Source organism: Nelumbo nucifera, chromosome 7 (assembly GCF_055504915.1).
Source record: "Nelumbo nucifera cultivar China Antique chromosome 7, China Antique-T2T, whole genome shotgun sequence".
In the NCBI taxonomy this organism is placed as follows: Eukaryota; Viridiplantae; Streptophyta; class Magnoliopsida; order Proteales; family Nelumbonaceae; genus Nelumbo; species Nelumbo nucifera.
Genome location: NC_142655.1, coordinates 2,650,006 through 2,670,896, shown reverse-complemented (window position 1 = coordinate 2,670,896; position 20,891 = coordinate 2,650,006). Strand labels below are relative to the sequence as shown.

At 41.3% G+C, this 20,891-nt stretch overlaps 1 protein-coding gene across 1 annotated transcript; it reads right to left on the bottom strand.

Annotated features, from left to right (window-relative positions):
* Window positions 1-437: 437 nt before the first annotated feature.
* On the bottom strand, window positions 438-20,257 carry EDA3 (DnaJ/Hsp40 cysteine-rich domain superfamily protein). The gene is made up of 5 exons (XM_010259210.3): window positions 20,042-20,257; window positions 19,448-19,548; window positions 16,918-17,083; window positions 762-854; window positions 438-634 (listed from the first exon to the last, which is right to left on the bottom strand). Exons 1-5 carry the CDS (start codon window positions 20,124-20,126, stop codon window positions 504-506), a joined length of 576 nt encoding a protein of 191 aa, XP_010257512.1. The 5' UTR covers window positions 20,127-20,257; the 3' UTR covers window positions 438-503.
* Between the last annotated feature and the right edge of the window lie 634 nt (window positions 20,258-20,891).

Sequence of the window (20,891 nt, the reverse complement as noted above, 5' to 3'; positions counted from 1 at the left end):
AAGATTGAAGGAGATTTAAGGATAGCTATAAGGCTGTGTTTGGTTTGATAGGAAAAGTATTCACAATTTTTTGGAACTCTCACTCAACCTCAAAACCTCTCAACTCTTCTGTGTCTCTATTATTTTTCTATCAAACCAAAAACAATCATGCGATTCCGATTCCAACTGTTTGGTTGGGTGGAACCAGAATCCCATTCCCATTCCTCCTGTTCCCCTAAATGCTTTTTAAGGGAATTCGGTCTTCAATCTGCACTTACGTTTTGATTATAATTCCTCCATTCATTAGTTTTAATGTCAAGGATTATTTGAAATCTCCACATAATGAATATAATATTTTATAATTACCTTTTCATAGTGAGTTCTTCGGTAGAATCAATGAAAGAATAAATTCTCAAGTGCTAAAATAAAATTGGGCAAAAAGAAGAGGCAAGACAAGATTTAGAACAAAGCATATCATAAGTTGAAGTAAATGCATGCCACAGTATACAAAATCAAGGATTTCCTTATGAACTTGGCAACAACCGGCCATTATACATTTTATCGAGCAACTTCTTTGCCTCAGGTCTCCGGAGAAGCCCCTTGTTATTGGGTAAACCAGTTCCTAGACAAACTGGGCAAACAAGTTTTCCTCGGCCTGTGTTACAACAGACTAGAGTTAGGACACTTACAATTTTAATTTAATAAAAACTGCACACCAGCACTCAAGATACCTTTTTCAAAAAAACAGAAGAACAAGTATAGTGTGAAAACAGGGCACATACCATAACAATTTGGACATTCAGTAAACTCATAAACATCCTTTGCCCGTTTTCTGTTCAGAGCTTTCCATTTTCCTGTACCACCACACATATCACCTGAACCAAAAAGCAAGTGAGATCTTAGGGAACAGAGTAACCTATCAGAAACATTTTTGGAGTCAACTGTGAATGCTTTGACATCAATATCCCCCAAAAGGTTATTCTACAATTCGTTTAAAATTTGACTATTGCAGATAGCAATTCCAAGTGCATGAAATGAAATACAACCCACCAGCATTACTAAGAAAAGTAATGGAAAGAAATAACTAATATATTGGGAAACCACCCAGAAAATTAAGAATCTGGTTTCCATTGACTTCTCTAGTTCTGTACAGATAATGCTCAATGACATCTCCATATTTCAGTTTCTTCATGTCAGAATCATAGCATTGACACTAGAGTTGCAATTGAAAGATACGTTCCTGGGAAGATATGTGCGTTCATGCCAAGCATGGCATTGATGCTAGAGTAGCAAGTCAAAGATATAATGAAGAATGAGATCACATAACAGAATAGATGACAGTATAAACTATATTAATTAGGTGGATTTTGGCAACTTCTGCACTTTCTCAAGAAACCACATTAACATAATCACATAAAATGCATTTGCAATCTCTTGATTCACAGAAAATAAGCAATAGAAATGTTGCCTTGGATTTTGAAATTTCGATTAATTGTCAAAAAGTTGATTTCTCTGATTCCAGAAATCATTTGTATCTATGGGATTTTGTGGCACATGTCCTTGATGCATCTCAAGAGACTCGATACAAAACAGAGATCAATATGCTGAAAACAGGTATTGGCAGATATATTTTTACAAGAATTGCTTTGGAAACACCATATCAACATGATATTTAGTAAACACCTTTTTTAGTCAAAATATTTTCTAGACACATAATTTTGAAACCATGTTGTGATTCTGATTACTGGAAATCAGTAGCCATGAAAACACCACCCTAATTAGTTAGTTAATAGAGTGTATATGAGTGATGTATAATAGTGTACAAGAATTGCAGCAAAAAAAAAAAAAAACGTACAAAAAGGATAAAGATAGCCCTCCTATACGCAATAACTAAAGATGTAAAAATTAATCACTACAAGAGAGCCCATTCCACTTCAACCTCAGATTTAGCAAGCCTGTTTGTCAAAGAATTTGATTCTGACAGAATCCATCTAACATGAACATAACGTTAAGAAGATAAGATCTAGTTAACATGTATAATGAACTGGCAATTACTTTATTTTTCTTAAAAAGAAAATGATGATAATTCAATAAACCACCATTATATCATCTAAGAATAAGTTAATGAGGGAAGTAGCTGAGTGTATATACCCACAATAACAAAGAAAGAAAGTAGTTCAAAAAGAAGAGTAGAAATCCAAATATAAAAATGCCTAGTAAAGACCTTGGACAACTTTTCAGCCTTCTCCATCCATGATATCAGTGGAAGGGAGAGGGCTCTCTGGAATATGGTGCGTTTTGCAATCTGTTGGTGCATCTGGAGGGAAAGAAACAACCAAATTTTTGAAAATCTCCCTGCCCATCAAGAAGCTTTGTGGCAAGATTGAGAAGACTCTTCTAAAGTGGGCCTCGATCAACAAGATGCTTAGAGGACTAAAGTATAACCATTTCACCGATCACCAGGTTCTATTTTGTGGGATGACACCTTTGCTGGTTGATGTTGTTCTTTGTTAAGGGCCCGAGAATAGGATCTCGTCACGGGTCGGTCCACGGGGAAAACCTCCTGTTTTCCCTTGTTCCTCCTTGCTCTTGATGAACCTATCTTGGCGCCTTAATGGTGATTTGTTCAAGAGATCACCTAACTCTCCTCTGCTCTCTTTCTTGACTGAAATTTTCCATGCCTTTATTCACTAATAGTGGCTCCTTAAATAGGAGATTACAAGAGTTCTGTTCTTAGGGAGACCTCCAGCTTTATCTTGATAAGATAAGTCTCTCTTATTCCTAATCTAATAAGATAAGTCTCTCTTAATCCTAATCTAATAAGATAAGGCAACCTAATAAGATAAGATAATCTAATCTACTAACTTAATAAGATAAGATAAGAATAACAAGATAGTGTAATCTAATCTGTCGAATGGATAAGACTATTGCTACCGAATTGGATAGGATGAGAACACCGGATCATTGCTGCTGCTGCTCCCAATACACGTCCACATCATTACTCCCCTCCTGGACTACGAGCTTGTCCTCAAGCTCGAATTCAGGATGGGTGTTTTGAAACACAGTCAAAGGAATCCCGGATAGGTGGAATGACTTTGCCCTCCTGGATCGGGTTCCAATGAAGAGGGTTCATCCTCATCTTCCTCTTGTTTCACCAGGAGGCAGAAAAGTCTCTTGCACTTGTGCCTTGCTGAGTAGAGGTCATCACAATTAAAACATTGTCCCCTCGCCCTGCGTTCCACCATCTCAGCCCTGGACAAGTGCTTAATAGGGGGTGCAACGACGCTGCTCCCCACACTGGATGCTGATCTGGAATTGTTGCTCGTCTGTGGCTTCCGTTCTTGGCTGGCTGCTTAATATGGAGCCATTCCGAGTGGTTCCGGGGATGCCCATGCTGATGGAGGTCACCACATACTAAAGGTTCCGCGGCTGAGTTGTAGCTTGCGTTCGAAGGCGCGAGCTATATTCGTGGCTGTGACCAGGTTGGGGGGGTGTTGCATCTCCACATCTACCCTCAAGGGTTCTGCTAACCCTGCGATGAACATGTCTACCTGCTGGTCCGGTCGTACCGAAGCTGCTTTGGCAAGGAGGGTCTGGAATTGGCACTGGTATTCAGCCATCGTTCCCGTCTATTTGAGGTTGATCAGTTCACCTAAGGGGTTGCTTGTCAGTGGGGGCCCAAACCTAAGAAGGCAGTAGGATTTGAACTGGGTCCAACTGAGCCCGGGTTCTTCCTGTTCCAATCGATAGAACCAGAGTTGCGCTTCCTCCGTTAGGTGAAAGGCGGCTAGGCTTACCTTGTCTCGGTCGTCTGTCCGTTGATAGCGAAAAAACTGCTCGCACCGGTACAGCCAACCCAAGGGATCTCCGTTGCCGTTGTACGACGGAAATTCCAACCTGCTGTACTTGGGAATGACCGCGGCCCCCTAGTTGACGATCTGCTGCTCGCCGAAAGACTCCGGCAGATCCGGTCGGCGGCCGCTAGTGGCTGCCTCCCCTTTTGTGTTCCTCTCCTTGCTAGAAAGGAATAACTCCATCAGACGTCGTAGCTCCCTGACTTCGTCCTTGATTTCCCGTACTTCCGAGCTGGTCTCCACGAGTCGGTGCTCAAGTTCGTGGACCCTGGATGGCAGCTGCTCCAGATCCCTTTGCCCCTCCCTTTGCGTGCTGACCCTATCGTGGCGACCTAAGGGGTGAGTTGTCCAAGAGATCACCCTAACTCTCCTTTACTCTTCTCTTTGACTGAAATTTTGGATGCCTTTATTCAATAATAGTGGCTCCTTAAATAGGAGATTACAAGAGTCCTATTCTTAGGGAGACTCCTTGCTGAATAGGGAGACCTCCAGCTTTATCCTGATAAGATAAGACTGATAAGATAAGTCTCTCTTATTCCTAATCTAATAAGATAAGTCTCTTTTAATCCTAATCTGATAAGATAAGGCAACCTAATAAGATAAGATAATCTAATCTACTAACTTAATAAGATAAGATAAGAATAACAAGATAGTGTAATCTAATTTGCCGAATGGATAAGACTGTTGCTGCCAAATTGGATAGGATGAGAACACCGGATCATTGCTGCTGCTGCACCCAATACACGTCCACATCATTCTTTGATCATGCTTTTTTATTCGGTGGCTGTATGCTCCCTTGTAGCCAGCTGCAAAGGAAATCTCTCCCTTTATAGCCTTTTCCTTTTCTTTATAAATTGATTGCCACCTTCCAAAGAAAAAAAAAAAACATATTGTTGCAAGCCCTTCCTCAGGTAGAGGGGACCTCTCTTAGGTTTGGTCTCCACCCCTTCAATAATAAGTTGAACTTTGATGGGTTTGTTGAGTTGGGCCTAGTTGCTTTTTATTCTTATTTTAAGCTATTTAGTTAGGAAGTTGTTGGGCTTTAGGCCCATTAGTTTATGTTTTTAAGTTGTGACTGTTCAGCTACATTAGTAGCTGCCCTACTAAGGGCATTCTTGTAATATCTCATCCTTTAAGTTAAGTATAAATATAATGAGGGGTTGGCAGCTAGGGTTATTTCAAGAATCCTGGTTGACTTCCTACTCTTTTCTCCCTCTCTTTTCTTCTCTACTACTGAAATCTTTATCTTCCTCCCCTTTTCCTTTCACAAGAAATTCAATTAAATCTACAATCAGTGATTTCTACTTGGTATCAGAGCAGGCCGAAGGTTCCTTGAGTTGTTTCCTCATGCAGCCCTAGATCGGCCGACTGCATGGTGATTTAAGAGGCTGATCGAAGTTCTCAGGTAAGCCCAGTTTTTGGATTTTTTGGTGGATCTGTGTGCCCTGTTGCTGGTCTAGGGTTTCTTATCAAAATCAAGAAAAACCGGAGAAAGGGGAAGAGTCATATTTCTGTTGGACTCTTCAATTTTGACCTAGGAAGTGGCGCCCTAATTTTTTAAGGTTCCTTGGAGTTTTCTGTAAGGGGCGGTTCAAGTCCTGCCTGATTTGGAGGCTTCTAGAGAAAGCGGTTGCCTCTTCTCTCTCTTCGCCCGTCTCGCAGAAAATGAATCTTTTGTGGGAAGACAATCTAGGACACCAGAAAGGTGTTGTTGGTTCCAGAAGTGTTTCGTTTGATCTTGTTACATATTTCAGTTATTTTCTTTACATTTTTTGAGAAGCATGGAGGGTCACGGAGTTGAAAATAAGCCCGGGAGTGAAATGGGACCAGTGGGAGGAGGTGTTGGAGACCTTTTCGGGACTGGGACCATTACTACAGTTAGGTTGGATGGTGCAAATTACTTAGAATGGTCACAATCTGCAAAGATGGCCATTGGTGCTCGTGGGAAATTAGGGTATATCACTGGTGAGGAAGTGAAACCCGAAACTAGCAAATCCCAGTGGGTACAGGAGAATTATATGGTGATGACTTGGTTGTGTAATTTCATGTTGCCCCATATAGGTAAAAAATTTTTATGGGATGAGGTTGCAGAAACCTATTTACAGAGGGAGAATGTTGCTAGGGCTTATCAGTTGAGAAATCAGATTATTTCTACAAGGCAAGGAGATAGACCTGTTGCAGCCTATTTTTTAGCCCTTAAAACCCTGTGGCAGGAGATTGACCATTTAGAGACATTTGCTTGGGAAACCACTAAGGATGCAGCTACCTATCAGAAACATCTAGAGAAGTATAGGGTGTTTGAATTTCTTGTTGGCCTTAATCCTAAGTATGATATTGCAAGACAACATCTTCTTTCCAGGGACAGTATTACCCTCTCCCAGGCATAAAAGAGATTTGATCTGTGACTACTGTAAGAAGCCTAAACACACAAGAGATACTTGCTGGAAGCTTCACCCACATCTTGTGCCAACTAAACTGAAAAATAAGAAGGGAAATGCACACATGGCAGTTACTGGTGACATTCCGGCCCCTCCTACTACAGCTGCTCTGGAGTCTATTGCAGCTGCTGCAGTAAGGGCCGAACTTGAGAGGTATGGGCAACTTTTGAACAAACGGGATACAACCAGCTCCAGTTCAGCAGCAAGCAGACAACAAGGTAAAGGTGGCATTGGTGGAGTCCACTCTACTACCTTTGCTCACACAGGTAGTTCACACGTCACTGCAAATTATGTTTTTTACTTCAGGTAAGGAGGGACCTCCTTGGATTATAGATTCTGGAGCCTCAGAGCACATGTCCCATAGTTCTATTTTTTCTTCCTACCAGCTTTGCTCTGGCAGAGATAGGGTCTCCACAGCTGATGGATCCCATGTTCCTATTGTTGGGAAGGGATCTGTCAAGATTAGTGATTCTATTTCTCTACCCTCAATCCTTCATGTTCCTAGATTGAGCACTAATTTGTTATCCGTTAGTAGTTTGATTAAGAATCTGAACTATTCAGTAATTTTTTCTCCTGGTCATTGTATTTTGCAGGATCTAGATTCAAAGAGGACGATTGGGAGTGGTCGTGAAGTGAATGGGATCTACCTCCTGGATGTTCTTCCTCCTCATCAGAGTCATCATGTCAGCAGGGATAGTGAGTCAGGGTTTGTGGGTCAAATTATGCTTTAGCATAATCGTTTGTCAAGTCTGGAGTGTGAAGGTTGTCAACTTGGAAAGCATTGTAGACATTCATTTAAACCTAGTAATAAAAGGTGTTCTTCTTTTGATGTTATTCATTTGGATGTGTGGGGACCTTATCATGTTCCTTCTATGGGAGGCTATCAATATTTTCTCTTATTTGTGGATGATTTTCACGATACTCTTGGATTTACCTGATGAGATCCCGCGATGAAGTACCATCCTTGGTGAGGCAATTTCATCAGATGGTGCTAACACAGTTTGGAACAAGAATAAAGGTGTTCAAATCAGACAATGCCAGGGAATATTTTGAAAAACACCTTGCTTGATATCTGTTAGAATATGGTGTTGTCCATCAGAACAGTTGTCCCTACAGTCCACAGCAGAATGGTGTTGCAGAAAGGAAGAACAAACACATTGTTGAGATTGCAAGAACCATGATGAGCACATCTACAGTTCCAGTTCGGTTTTGGGGTGATGTAGTTGTCACAGCAGTATATCTGATTAACAGGGTGCCCTCTCGTATACTTGGATTCAACACCCCATTCAGTCTCTTTTTTCCTGAGGGGGAGATGTTTCATATTCCTCTCAGAGTGTTTGGGTGTGTCTGCTTTGCACATGCCCTTGGTCCTCACCGCTCAAAGCTTGATCCCAAGGCAAAGAAGTGTGTCTTCCTTGGATATGCAGAAAATCAGAAATGGTATTGTTGCTATGATCCAGTCTCTGGGAGCCGGTATGTTACCATGGATATCACTTTTTTTTAATCCACATACTTCTTTTCAAAGAATCATTCTCAAGGGGAGTGTTTTGGGGAAGTGAGTCAGCAGTCTATTCCTCTCCCAGTTCCAGTCCCTATGTCTACTCCTGTGCTTGACCATCCTGTGTCACCCACCTTACCACCTCCTTTGTGTCCTGCTTCTTAGCATTACTTACGACACTTCACAAGGAGGTTGATTCCACTGCAGCAGAACTCACATCACTTCCTGTCAATTCCTTGGAGACTCCAGATTCAACTGACATGGATTCAGGTATTCCTCTTGGTCCCGCTACTGTTTCAGTTCCCATTGATTCTACTAACCCTGTTACAGATAACCTTGATCTTCCTATTGCTCTCAGAAAAGGGAAGAGAAAGTGTACTGCTCATTGTATTTCACAGTACTTATCCTATAGTGGACTTTCTCCTTCCTACCGTATTTTTCTTTCCTCCCTTGACTCAGTGTCTATACCCAAGGGTGTTAGTGAGGCTCTCTCCAAACCTGAATGGAAGACAGCTATGCAGGAAGAGGGCAACTTTGATTAAGAATCAGACATGGAACATTGTGGATCTACCAGAAGGCAAGGAGACAGTTGGATGCAGATGGGTTTACACGGTAAAATATAAGGCAGATGGAAGTATAGAAAGGTACAAGGCAAGACTTGTTGCAAAAGGGTACACACAAACCTATGGTGTTGATTACTTAGAGACCTTTGCACTGGTTGCAAAGATGACCTCTGTTCGGATACTTCTTTCTCTTGTTGCCTCATACTCTTGGCCCTTGTTTCAACTTGATGTGAAGAATGCTTTCCTAAATGGGGATCTACAAGAGGAAGTGTATATGAATCTTCCTGCTGGCTTTTACAGTGATACTAAAAAGGGAAAGGTATGCAGGCTTAAGAAGTCACTTTATGGCTTGAAACAATCTCCCAGAGCATGGTTTGACAGATTCAGAAAGGCCTTGATTGCTTTTGGATACACTCAGACTCAATCCGATCATACCTTGTTTGTGAAGCAAAGGGGATCTTTGGTGTCAATCCTAATTGTTTATGTGGATGATATTTTTGTCACGAGGAATGACCTAAGTGAGATTGATTGTCTGAAAAGGAATATACATAAAGAATTTGAAATTAAGAATCTTGGAGAAGTAAGATACTTCCTAGGCATTGAAGTTGCAAGATCAAAACATGGAATTTTTATCTCTCAAAGGAAGTATGTCTTGGATCTTCTTCAAGAGATAGGGAAGCTTGGAACGAAGGCAATCAGTACCCCTATTGATCAGAACCATAGAATCAATGCATCAGAAGGTGAACCAGTAAAGGACATTGGGAGATATCAGAGACTTGTGGGTCGGCTGCTATACTTGTGTATGACAAGACCAGACATTTCCTATGCAGTAAGTGTGGTAAGTCGATACATGCATGCTCCACGAGTCCAGCATTGGGAGGCAGTTGACAGGATTCTTGCTTATTTGAAGGGACACCCGGGCAGAGGCATATTGTTTACTGATCATGGGCAGTTGAAACTAGAGGCTTATACAGATGCAGATTGGGCAGGATGCCTTGATGACAGGAGATCAACTTCAGGAGTGTGCACCCTTGTTGGGGGTAACCTTGTCTCGTGGAAGAGTAAGAAACAAACAGTGGTGGCAAGATCAAGTGTTGAAGCTGAATACAGGGCCATGGCACATGGAGTTTCGGAACTTCTTTGGATCCGTTCCCTATTAGAAGAAATTGGTGTACAGGCAGAAGAACCTATGATGTTATACTGTGATAACCAGGCAGCAATTAACAATGCCCATAACCCAGTCCAGCATGACCGAACTAAGCACATTGAAGTGGATAGACATTTTATCAGAGAAAGAGTAACTTCTAGAGAAGTTTGTCTTCCATACATTGCTTCTGATCTGCAGCTCGCGGATGTTCTCACAAAAGGTGTTGCAAAGAACAAGCTGGAGCATGATTTACGCAAGTTGGGAATGTGTGACATTTACTCCCAACTTGAGGGGGAGTGTTGAGTTGGGCCTAGTTTTTTTTTTATTCTTATTTTAAGCTATTTAGTTAGGAAGTTGTTGGGCTTTAGGCCCATTAGTTTATGTTTTTAAGTTATGACTGTTCAGCTACATTAGTAGCCGCCCTACTAAGGGCATCCTTGTAATATCTCATCCTTTAAATTAAGTATAAATATAATGAGGGGTTGGCGGCTAGGGTTATTTCAAGAATCCTGGTTGACTTCCTACTCTTTTCTCCCTCTCTTTTCTTCTCTACTACTGAAATCTTTATCTTCCTCCCCTTTTCCTTACACAAGAAATTCAACTAAATCTACAATCAGTAATTTCTACTAGGTTCAATCTTGGTAATCCAAGGGAATCAAGAATTGGAAGTGTTAATCCAGTGTATTGTGGCAAGACTTGCTTCTTGGCTTTCTATCATCCCCGAGTTTTGTAATCAGAACTTGTTTGTGATTCTTAGCTCAGTTAAGTTTGTGGGAGTTATGATCATATCCTTTGGGGGTGAACTGGCTTGTGGTTTCCCCCGTTCTTGTATGATAATCTTTTTTTTTTCTGAAAGGTAAAGTGTTGTATTCAGTATGAGCTGTAAAAAGACTGTACAAGAGAATATACAAACAACCTTACAGCCCCCCAAAAAAGTTCACCCTCAAAAAAGCCCCAGAACAAAAAACATCTTTAAACAAATCAGAGCTAGACAACTAGCTTCTCAACTCTTCCACTACAAAGTTAATCACCCCATCCTCAGTCCTGTTTTTTGGTTCAAAAATCCTATTGTTCCTTTCTATCCAGATTGCCCATAAAACAGCAGCTGGAACGGCAGACCATACTAGATTTCCTTCCTTGGACATACCAAGAACTCTCCACCCTTGTAGCAAACCAAAGACTGATTCCAGCCAGCACCAACTCAGATTTATAGCTCTAAGGAAGTGCTGCCACACCTCTGCTGTGAAACCACAGTGTAAAAAAAGGTGATTTGCTGTTTCTGGAGCCAAATTGCACAAGGGACAGTTTAAATCTGATAAGCTGAAACCCTTCCTACTCAACATTCCTTTGGTGAGACATTTTCCTTTAGCGGCTACCCACAGAAAAAATTTGACTTCCAAAGGAGTTGCGCTCTCCCATATAGAAAGATTTGACAGTAAAACAACCAGATTTGGACCACAACCAGCATCTAGTATCCTCAGATTGCAGATCTGGGTGTTGTTCTTGAATCACAGAGAGCAGTTCAGCCACCTGATCCAACTCCCAGTCGTTGAAATTCCTTCTGAAAGCAGGGGACCAAACTAGAACCCCTCCCACCTGTGCAAAACAATCTGCAACCGACACCAAATTTTCTTCAGCTGCATCATACAAAACAGGGAACCTTTCTTTTAGAGAGAAGTTACCACACCAAGGATCCAACCAGAACTTCAGTCGCCTACCATCGCCTACTTTATAAAAATACCTCTGATGAAAGAGTATAGGCTTTATAAACACCTTTCCATACACTACACCCAAAAGATTGCTGTGACCCTCCGGCATCCCAACCATTTTCACTAAAACCATATTTTTCGGCTACTAACATCCTCCACAGCTCCTGACTCTCAGTGGAGGATCTCCAAAACCAGCTTCCCAAGCCCACCATGGGAAATGGGCTTGCATATTTCTTCCCACTTTACCAAGTGGTACTTCGAGGAGTCTTTCCACCCTTGCCACAGAAAGTCCCTCATCTTTTTCTCAATCTTCACAGCCACCTCCGGGGCATCAAGAAGAGAGACATATAGTAGGTCAGCAAGCTGGCCAGAACACTCTTAACCAAAACCAGTTTACCCCCTTTGGAGAGATATCTATCTTTCCATGAGGCAAGTTTTCTATCAACTCTTTCCAAAACAGGATTCCAAATGATGCTTGAGTTACTCTTTGCTCCTAAGGGAAGACCAAGGTAAGAGGAGGGGAATTTACCTGTTTTACACCCCAACACTTCAGCCAACTCTTGAAGATTCGAGATGGTCCCAACTGGTAGCATTTCACTTTTAGAGAAGTTAACTTTCATGCCTGACACCACCTCAAACCAGCTCAAAAGGAAGCGGAGATTAAGGACCTGCTCCGGAGAAACCTCACAAAAAATTAGTGTGTCATCAACATACTGCAAATGAGACTCTTGTACCTCCAGGACTGATCTCAAAACCTCCCAGCAGGCCTGACTCTGCCACTCTCTCAGTCATTTTGCTTAAGCCCTCCATTACTATCAAGAACAGCTAAGATGACAGAGGGTCACCTTGTCTTAAACCCCTCGAACTTCTGAACTTGCCTTTAGCTGCCCCGTTGATCAAAACTGAGAAACTAGAGGTTGTGATACTAACTTTCATCCAGTTTCTCCATTTCTGTCCAACATGTAATCTAGATAAGCCCAGTTTACATGATCGTAAGCCTTCTCTAAGTCTACTTTACAAACCAGACCTGCCCTCCCACTCCTAACTTTCAAGTCAATGAGTTCATTGGCAACTAAGACACTGTCCTGTATACGTCTGTTGCTTACAAAAGCACCTTGATAGCTGGAAATCAGAGGGCTCATGACCTTCCTTAATCTTGTAGCTAGCACTTTAGCCAAGATCTTATAAATACTCCCTAACAAGCAGATGGGTCTGAAATCTTTCAGCTCTTCGGCTCCATTCTTCTAAGGGACTAAGGAGATGAAGGTTGAATTCAGACTCCTCTCAAAAGCTGCCAAAGTATAGAATTCCTCAAAGACTTTTAGAAAATCTTGTTTGACTAGCTCCCAATATTTTTTAAAGAAACAGATGGTAAAACCATTGGGTCCAGGAGCCTTCTCCCCTTCCAGCTCATCCACAGCTTTCTTGATTTCAACCTCTGAGAAAGGCTTTTCCAGCTCTTCTGCCTCTTGCCCAGAAAGGCTTTTGAAACTCAGCCCCTCTGGCTTTGGCCTAAATCTGCACTGTTCTTTGTATAAGTTCTCGTAGAAACTGACAGTAGCCTTCTCAATTTCTCCTTTCTCCGGCACCTCACAACCATCTATAACTAACAGTAGAAACTGACAGTAGCCTCAAAATTGAGTTAACTCTCCGTCTTGCATTGGCCATTTTGTGGAAGAAGGCAGTATTACTGTCGCCTGCCTTTAACCACTTAATTCTTGATCTTTGCCTCCACTTGACCTCCTCCTGAAAAGCCAACACATCAAAATTCTTTTTAACAAGCAACCTTTTCAGCCTTTGGTCTTCCCCCCAAGGGACCTACTTCTTCCAGAAGGTCCAGTTCCTTAATGATCTCCAGACATTCAACTTTTTTGATTAATCAGCTTTCTGCCTATCCTTTTGCCACTCCTTTATTTTGCTTTTAAGCCATTGGAGCTTCTTGCTTAAGACATGGCTCGCAGTGCCTTCAAAAGAAGCTTCAGCCCACCACTTCTTGACAAAGGAATCAAACTCTTCCTCTCCCAGTCAACAGTGCTCCAGCCTAAAAGGTTGACCCTGTCTTCTAATTCCATTTATGTTCAGCTGGCAAGAGCACATGGTCTGAAACTGGTCTCGGAAGTGCTTCTTGAATCAAATTGGGAAAGAGTTTCTCCCATTCATTGGAAATTACAAACCTATCCAATCTGACCAGAGAAGGCTGCTCTTGGTTGTTAGTCCAAGTATAGGACGCCCAGGGCAGAGGCAGATCAATCAACTCCCATTTCTGCATGAAATCTGAAAATAACCGCATACCTCTATCTGATCTAGTGCAGTCCTTTTTGTCTTCCACCCTTAGGATGGCATTGAAATCCCCACCGATTGTCCAGGGTCCACTCCACTTCCTTCTCACACCCTCTAGCTCCGCCCAGAAAGCTTCTTTTAGGCTGGACTCAACGGGGTCATAAACTCCAGTCACAACCAAAGAAACATCAGATGGGATCCAGTGCAGTCTAACTGAAACAGAAAATCTGCCAATCTCTTTATCTAGCTGCTTGTGTTCCAAATTACAGCTACACCGCCAGGAGTGTTAACTGACGCTAGTAATAGCCAATCACATGGGCCAAAACCCCATACACTTCTCACTATTCTGGAGCTGAAATTTTGGAGTTTCGTTTCCTGCAACAAAAGGGTATCAGGTTTCTTCTCCTTCAAAAAATTCCCAATCACCAGTCTCCTACCAGAGCCAAGTCCTCTCACATTCCACGAAATCAATTTCAAATTCTCCATAAATTTTCTTCTTACAGATCTACTATTTCGGCTCCCTGCCCCTCCACCATCATTAAGGCCCCAAGCCAGACGCAACAGCTCTTTAGATTGCCTCTGGTCCTTCTTGCCCTTCTCCATTAAGTGTCTATTCTCAATTGCAACCAAAAAAGCTTTTTTTTCGTCCTCCAAGCCTCTTATAGAGATACCCAGAAACTCCCCAAACGACAACAGCTTAGACAGCACCCACGCCGATACCTCTTCCTCCTTTGCGTACCTTAGGTTAACCATCTGATGCTGAGACACTGAAAGGGGACCAACAGCTTCTTTGTTTCCTAGTAAAATCATTGCTAATGGTTCCTGGAAGACAGGTGATGAACCTTTTAACGCAGTCAAAGCCCCTGCCATAACTGAATCTTCCGTTTCCTTTGCAACAAAACACCGTCCATAGAACTCTCCCTTTCTGTATCTAGGCTAAGAGGATCACCTCCTTGTCCACTCCCCCCCCCCCCACGAAAGGCCTATGTCCCTTCTAGGCCCCTACAGTCCTGAGCCACCGGAGGCGAAGAGACTGGTTGAGGAGTCAAAGAGCTCTGTTCCATCTGTCTCCTGCCTCGAGGTTTTACTTCTGGACCAGCTTTCTATGAAGGTTGAGATAGAACTACCGTCATCCTGCGAGAAAGGTTCTTCTGTGTCTGACTCTTCTGAAGAAGAAGCAGACACTGCCACCTCTTTCCCCTTTCTTGATCCTTTCACCGAAGGCTTTCCCTTAAACACCATTCTAGGAGGGCTTTTTAACCGAACTGGGCCAGGCCCACTAGGATGATCAGTCTGACTCGGTTCGCCCAAAATAGCCAGTTCCAAATCCCACCCCTTCGACTTGAACTGGTCCAAAACCGCGCCTGCTAAGCGGTCTAAAAAGGGCTCTTCGTCCGCTACTTCCATGTTTTTTAAAATTTGAAAAGATTTAAACCCCTTTCTCAAGTCAATCCGACCCGCCTTTCCTTCTTGATCGTTCGATCCAAAGTCCATCCTATGGTTCTGATGTTTCTTCCTCCTTCCCCTGACTGTCTGCCAACCATCTTCTTCTCCATCTCTGGCATTGTCATGAGCCCTAGAAACTTCCAAAGTGGCAGAACACTCCTCCGCCTGCTGCTCTAAACCACCAGAGTTTTCCAACCTCCCTTTGGTGTCGTCGGCAATGGAGAAGCCTGCCAGAACTTGCTGAATCAGGTTCTGCTCGACTTGTACCACTTCAGAAAAATCCGCCGGCACCAGCATCTTTTCCGGCTTTATCTCTAGCCAGATTGTAACCACATACATTGAATTACCTACTACTACATTAACCGTCGGAGGAGGTACCCCTGACCAGCGTTCTTTTACCCAAAAAAGCTCTACACTACCTTTACCGGCTTCAAAGTTATCGGCTTCCAAAAAGCCTCCGCAGAGGTCCCCTATGCCTCTGGAAAGGTTCGTGCTCCAAAGGTGTAACAGCAAACCATAGACCCTTAGCCACACAAAACCAAGTATGCCCTTGGAGGATTGTCAAGTTCCAGATGAGTCTGACCAATGTTCGAGGTGCAACAGAGAACCTTTGAAACATCTGGAGCCAAAGTTCACCACTCTTCTAGCGTCTTCCTGAGAAGGGAGGATGAAGAGCCAATACTCTCCATCAAGCCTACGCACCTCAATGCCTTTTGGACAACCCCAAGCTTTAGACACCCATTGACCTACCTCCTCCACCCTCAAGTCTTTCCGGTCAAACACCCGACCAGGCACGCCTGAAGAAAATCCTTCCGCCTTTCCACTCCTCCGGCATCTACTTCCAGGAAAAGGTGTTGCTGGTTAGCTTTAATTAATGCTCACCTTACCTTCCGACAGCCAAACCCAAGGTAACCATTTTTTCCGGCCTGTCCACCATCTCTCTTGAGGGAAAATGTTCCCACTTCTGATCGAGATACCCTGGTCCCATCTTTTGATGGCAGCGAAAGCCATTCCTTTCAGTAGGCTACTGCCGGTGAGATCTTTTTCTGCTGGCGAAAGCCACGACGAAGTCACGCCTTAGGGAGTGTTGTATGATAATTTTTTCATCATAAATAAATTTTACCTTACCTCTTTTAAAAAATATATATAGAGCAATGGTAGTTCAACAAGGATTGAGGCTTGCTAAAAATTTAAATTTCAGAAATTTGATGGTTGAAGTTGATTTCCCATGTTATACAAACAGATCGTGGCACTATAGACATGAAGCTCAGGATATTAAAAAGATGGCAAGGCAGCTGGTAGTTATATACAGATGGACACCTACATCAGCCAATTATGCGGCTCAAGGCACTAGCAAGGCAGGGTGTGGACAGAAATCAACCATACTAACGGCAGGTTTCACATGGGATAACTTTGTAAAAGAGAAAAGAAAAAGAGAAGTAAAGAACAGGCAGTAGTATTTGGACCAAAGTAAGGGGTACTATGACACTTTTTACTTATACAGAGTTACATTATTCGTAAAATAATATAATACTTTGCCAGTTCACAAAAATATAATAATATTTTTACTGTTACTAATAAAAAAAGCCCAGATGGATATAGATAACTGTTTTTGTAAGAGGATCACATCTTGGTGTCTAAAAATATGGACTGCCTTTAATATGATTGTTTGACAACAGGCATACGAGTCTTATACTGTCAGGACTTGCTCTATGAAACATAATTGTAAAATAGCTGCAAATATTTAAACGAATTTGGAGATCCCAAGGTCTCCTCATAAACGAACCCACCACATAAACAGGATAAAATTTATGGATCTACATCCATTTTACATATGCTTGTGGGAGAGCTGATCAAGCATTTCACAGTGACAAAGTAAAATATTGATCAGAAAAAACTTGTAATTTCAGTTTTAGGCACACAATCTGGATGACATCTTTGACTAACTTAAGTTAAAACTAAAATAAGATGAAAATAAATATAATTAAAAGCAATATACTTACAGATTATGGCGCCACTACCCCCACAGTTCCGACAAACAGGCCTTTCTTTTCCTTCCAAAGCAATTGCTCTTGGTACAGACATAGAAGTGGTGGAAACATTTATCAAAGCTAGACTTGAACATAAACAAGCAAGACACTGGCGCCGTGAGACTAAAACCCCATTTCTCTGCAAAAAAAGTAGGTATGTATTTACTTGATAGAAGGTATGATATATGCTCTAGCATATGATGAAATCCATATCATATGATAAGAGAGGGCAACACATTAGTAGAGAACATTAATATTCAAAAATAATGCAAACAGCTAGAGGCATACAACTCAGATAAATCCACACTTCCACATGCACCTCAAGGCATTTTGAGTGTGAGTCACTGAATAATGGAGGTCTACTGAGTCATCACCTCCAGAATTGTTGTGCTAAGTGTAGGTCTTCTGAAGGAAATGTGCATCACCTCTTCCACTTATGCCCAGCCACACCCTTCTTTGGGTGTTTATCTGCTTTGTATTCCAGATATCATGGTAGGTTCCTCCTCTATGTGGGATCAGTTCTGTCATGGATTTCTGGTTCTTGTGTGATCTAGGAGCAATATTTGTAGTCTATGGTTCCTTTTTCTATACAATAGTTTTTTTGCAACATAAAAAAATAGTTATAAAAAAAAATCATAGGTCCAGTGCATCTTCAGTTACATTTTGTCATCTCTTGGTGAACTGGACTCTTTTCATAATGAGCTTAAGGGTCTGAGACAGAGAGATTTTGTCTACAGGTAGAATCTTGTTTTGGGTGTAGAAGGTGGTATGCTATTAAGCATTGAGCTAACAACCTTATTCTGTATCTCCATTCACACTTTTCTTTAAATAAAGCTTTCATGCCCACCAATCAGGAAAAGTTGGATAAATAATGATGATCATATAGACTGCATAGATGGAAAAATCAGAAAACAAGTATAAACTGAAATTCTCAAGCTCCATTACAAACTGGAGCTATGTCATTTATTTGAGAAAGTTTTCAGTACAAAGAAAGTCCATATCAAAGAAGTGTTCTCTCATTACTAGAATCATTCTAAAGAGTTCCAACCATAGTTTAAATTGTCCCTAACTTCCCTAATATTTCCACAACATATTTCCATTTCCATGGGTAGCAACATGAAATTTTACTGGAATCAACATTTCCCCAATGAACACTACTAGACCTATGTGGAGTACAAGAGATAGTACCCACAGCATATTTCCATTTTCACTTCCATGGGTAGCAACATGTAATTTTACTAGAATTGACATATTCCTTTTGAACACTACCAGTACTATGTGGAGTACAAGAGATAGTATTTTAACATAAGTTGGTGACAATATTGTAGATATGTGAAGTAACAAGTTATTGTCCACCTAACTTACATGATTACAACTTTGAGCTAGCTCAATATTCATTTCAAACATGAAGTTAAATAATAGTTTTTGTTTCTGTAGTATATTATTTGGTTGATCTGTTACAATCATTTACATTTTCTATGAGTTTAAATTTTGCTTTAACTAATTCTATTATTAAGTTCTAAAGCTTAAGGTTTACAAGGCAACTTCAAAATGTATTCTTTTGTCTATAATCCTAGATTCTTAGTTTTGTTTAATAACTTGGAACAAGACAATAATTTAAAAAGGTGTGCCTATGCTTCTTTTGTCATTTCATAAAATATCATTCTATATTTTGCATATTTTACAATGTTTCCACCGTGTCTATAATTTTTACAATATTTCCATACGACATTTCCGACATGTTTCTTATATTTGGATGACTGACATATCCACCGACATCGACATTTTAAACCTTGGTTCCAACAAATTTTTCAACACTCCTAAATGCAAATATAATGGGGAGGTTGTAGGGCTTGCACAAGAGCACTCATATCCAAATGCAATGACAGATCACTGCTTTGGACTTAAGAAATCACACAATTATTATTTCAAAGCAATCAAAAGAAATACATATAAGCAAGTGAAGGTGGAACTCCTATTATTTGTGCAAATCTGGATAGGTGATAACTAGTATGTTATTTTAATCTTTGAATATGGAAGCATAGTCATTGGCATTACAGGTCTCCATATAAGCCATGAGATTAATTGAGGAAGAAGCATGAAACCACTTTTCATTCACAAGGGGCTTTGGCATGTGATGAATGTTATCTGCAGTACAATTTCACATGGACAAGCTCCAAATGGGAGTGTGATATGTCAACTCCATAAATGCATGTGAGTGTCTCGGATGTTGTGGCTTAATGTCATTACTCATAAGCACAATCCACTAGTCCTATCTCATGCCTACTTGAGAGCTAAAGTTAAACAAATCTACTATATGTCAAAGGAGGTTATCTCCTCGTATTTGAGTTGTTGACTTCTCTATTTTGTTGTTTGGCTAAAAGGAGCCCTATAACTCATTTGGCATGGTCGACTTGACAAGCCACTCCAGCTTCCACAACACTGTACAAACTGTAAATTAGACGGTGTAAATTCAAAGGGGCACTGCAAAATAAAAACCAACCTTGATATGTTGGTGCCCAGAGGATTCGTCCGGAATACTTGCTGCACGGCTGTCATCTTCTATACCAGATTTCACGTACAACCCAACCGACTTAGATTTGGCTGCCATTTTAAATTTTTAATATAATAACTCGAATGAAAACCATTAGCAATATACCAGAAGGAATCCCCTAATGACATGATGGGAAGTAAAAGAAGTTCACAAACGAATCCAATAATTGTTTTCAACACATAATTGGCAATATAAGCATTAGATACAGTTTAGATAACTGGAATTTGTGCATAAACTGTTATATATAGATAATGAAAGTCCCTTTAAAAATACCAATAAGATTATATGTGCAAAATACTCTGCAAAAAGAAAAGAATAGAAAGAAAAATAAAATAAACCAGTAGATACAGTAAAAAAGAAATTGACATGAAGGGTTGCAAAGACGAGCAAAACTTCGTTTTCTGAAAGACAGACAAGGAATTTCGCAAGTAGAAGAATTTCATTAGCTTCCAACACCGAACAACAATCCAAATCTTTTTTTTTCAATTTTCCAGAAGAGATATGTAGGATTCTAAACAGGAAAAGAAGAGAAAACGAAGTTACAGCTCTTGAGGCCGCAGTTGTTGATGAGAGAAAAACGAGGAGCGATTGAAGGCTGGAGAGGAGAGAGATGAGAAGCCATTCCCATTTCCTCCCTCTCTCTCTCTCCCTATCTGTGTCTATTGTCTTCAATCTTCACTTTCAGACTCCAGTTTCTATTCTCTAGAGTCTAGACCCGGCTCTCGCTCCTTCTGGGCGCTATGAGTCGCAAATGTAGAGTCATAACCAAACCAAGGAGATAATTCTTTCATATGTATACGTGGCCATACCGTAAAGGCTATGCAAAGATTTCGTGGGTCCTGCTTCAAATTAATAGTTAACGGACGAGCTTGAACATTTTAGCGGTTCAGCGGGCTGTGATACGGTTCCACGTAATAAAACAGCGGAGTTACCCGTGCTGAGCACGGGCTTGAATATTTGGTTTCACAAACAAAATACCGCTATTCTCCACTTTCCAACTTCAGATTTCTGCACCCAAATGCCAACACAGAAGCTGATGGTGCACAATCCGGAAGTTCCTATTTGTGGAATTACTTGGACGTATCCGCATGGTGAACTGAATCAATCTGCAAAACAATGCTTAGAGGAATCAAGGTGGAAGACCCAGTGAGGCCGCTCCAATGCTTAAGTCAATATACTATGTGTTTGCGAGTTAAGTATGAATGCTAGAGAGCTTGAATGTGAGTAATCGCGTGTATCCTGTGTCATTGGGGTTGGTGTCTTTATATAGGCATTGTTTGGTGTAGGCTTCACGCACCGCATCCGAGATTTTCGGGAGGTCGTGCCTTACCAGTCTGAAATCCTCGGAGGTAACCGCTATGCACGTTGACCATCCTTCGGAACATTCGGTATG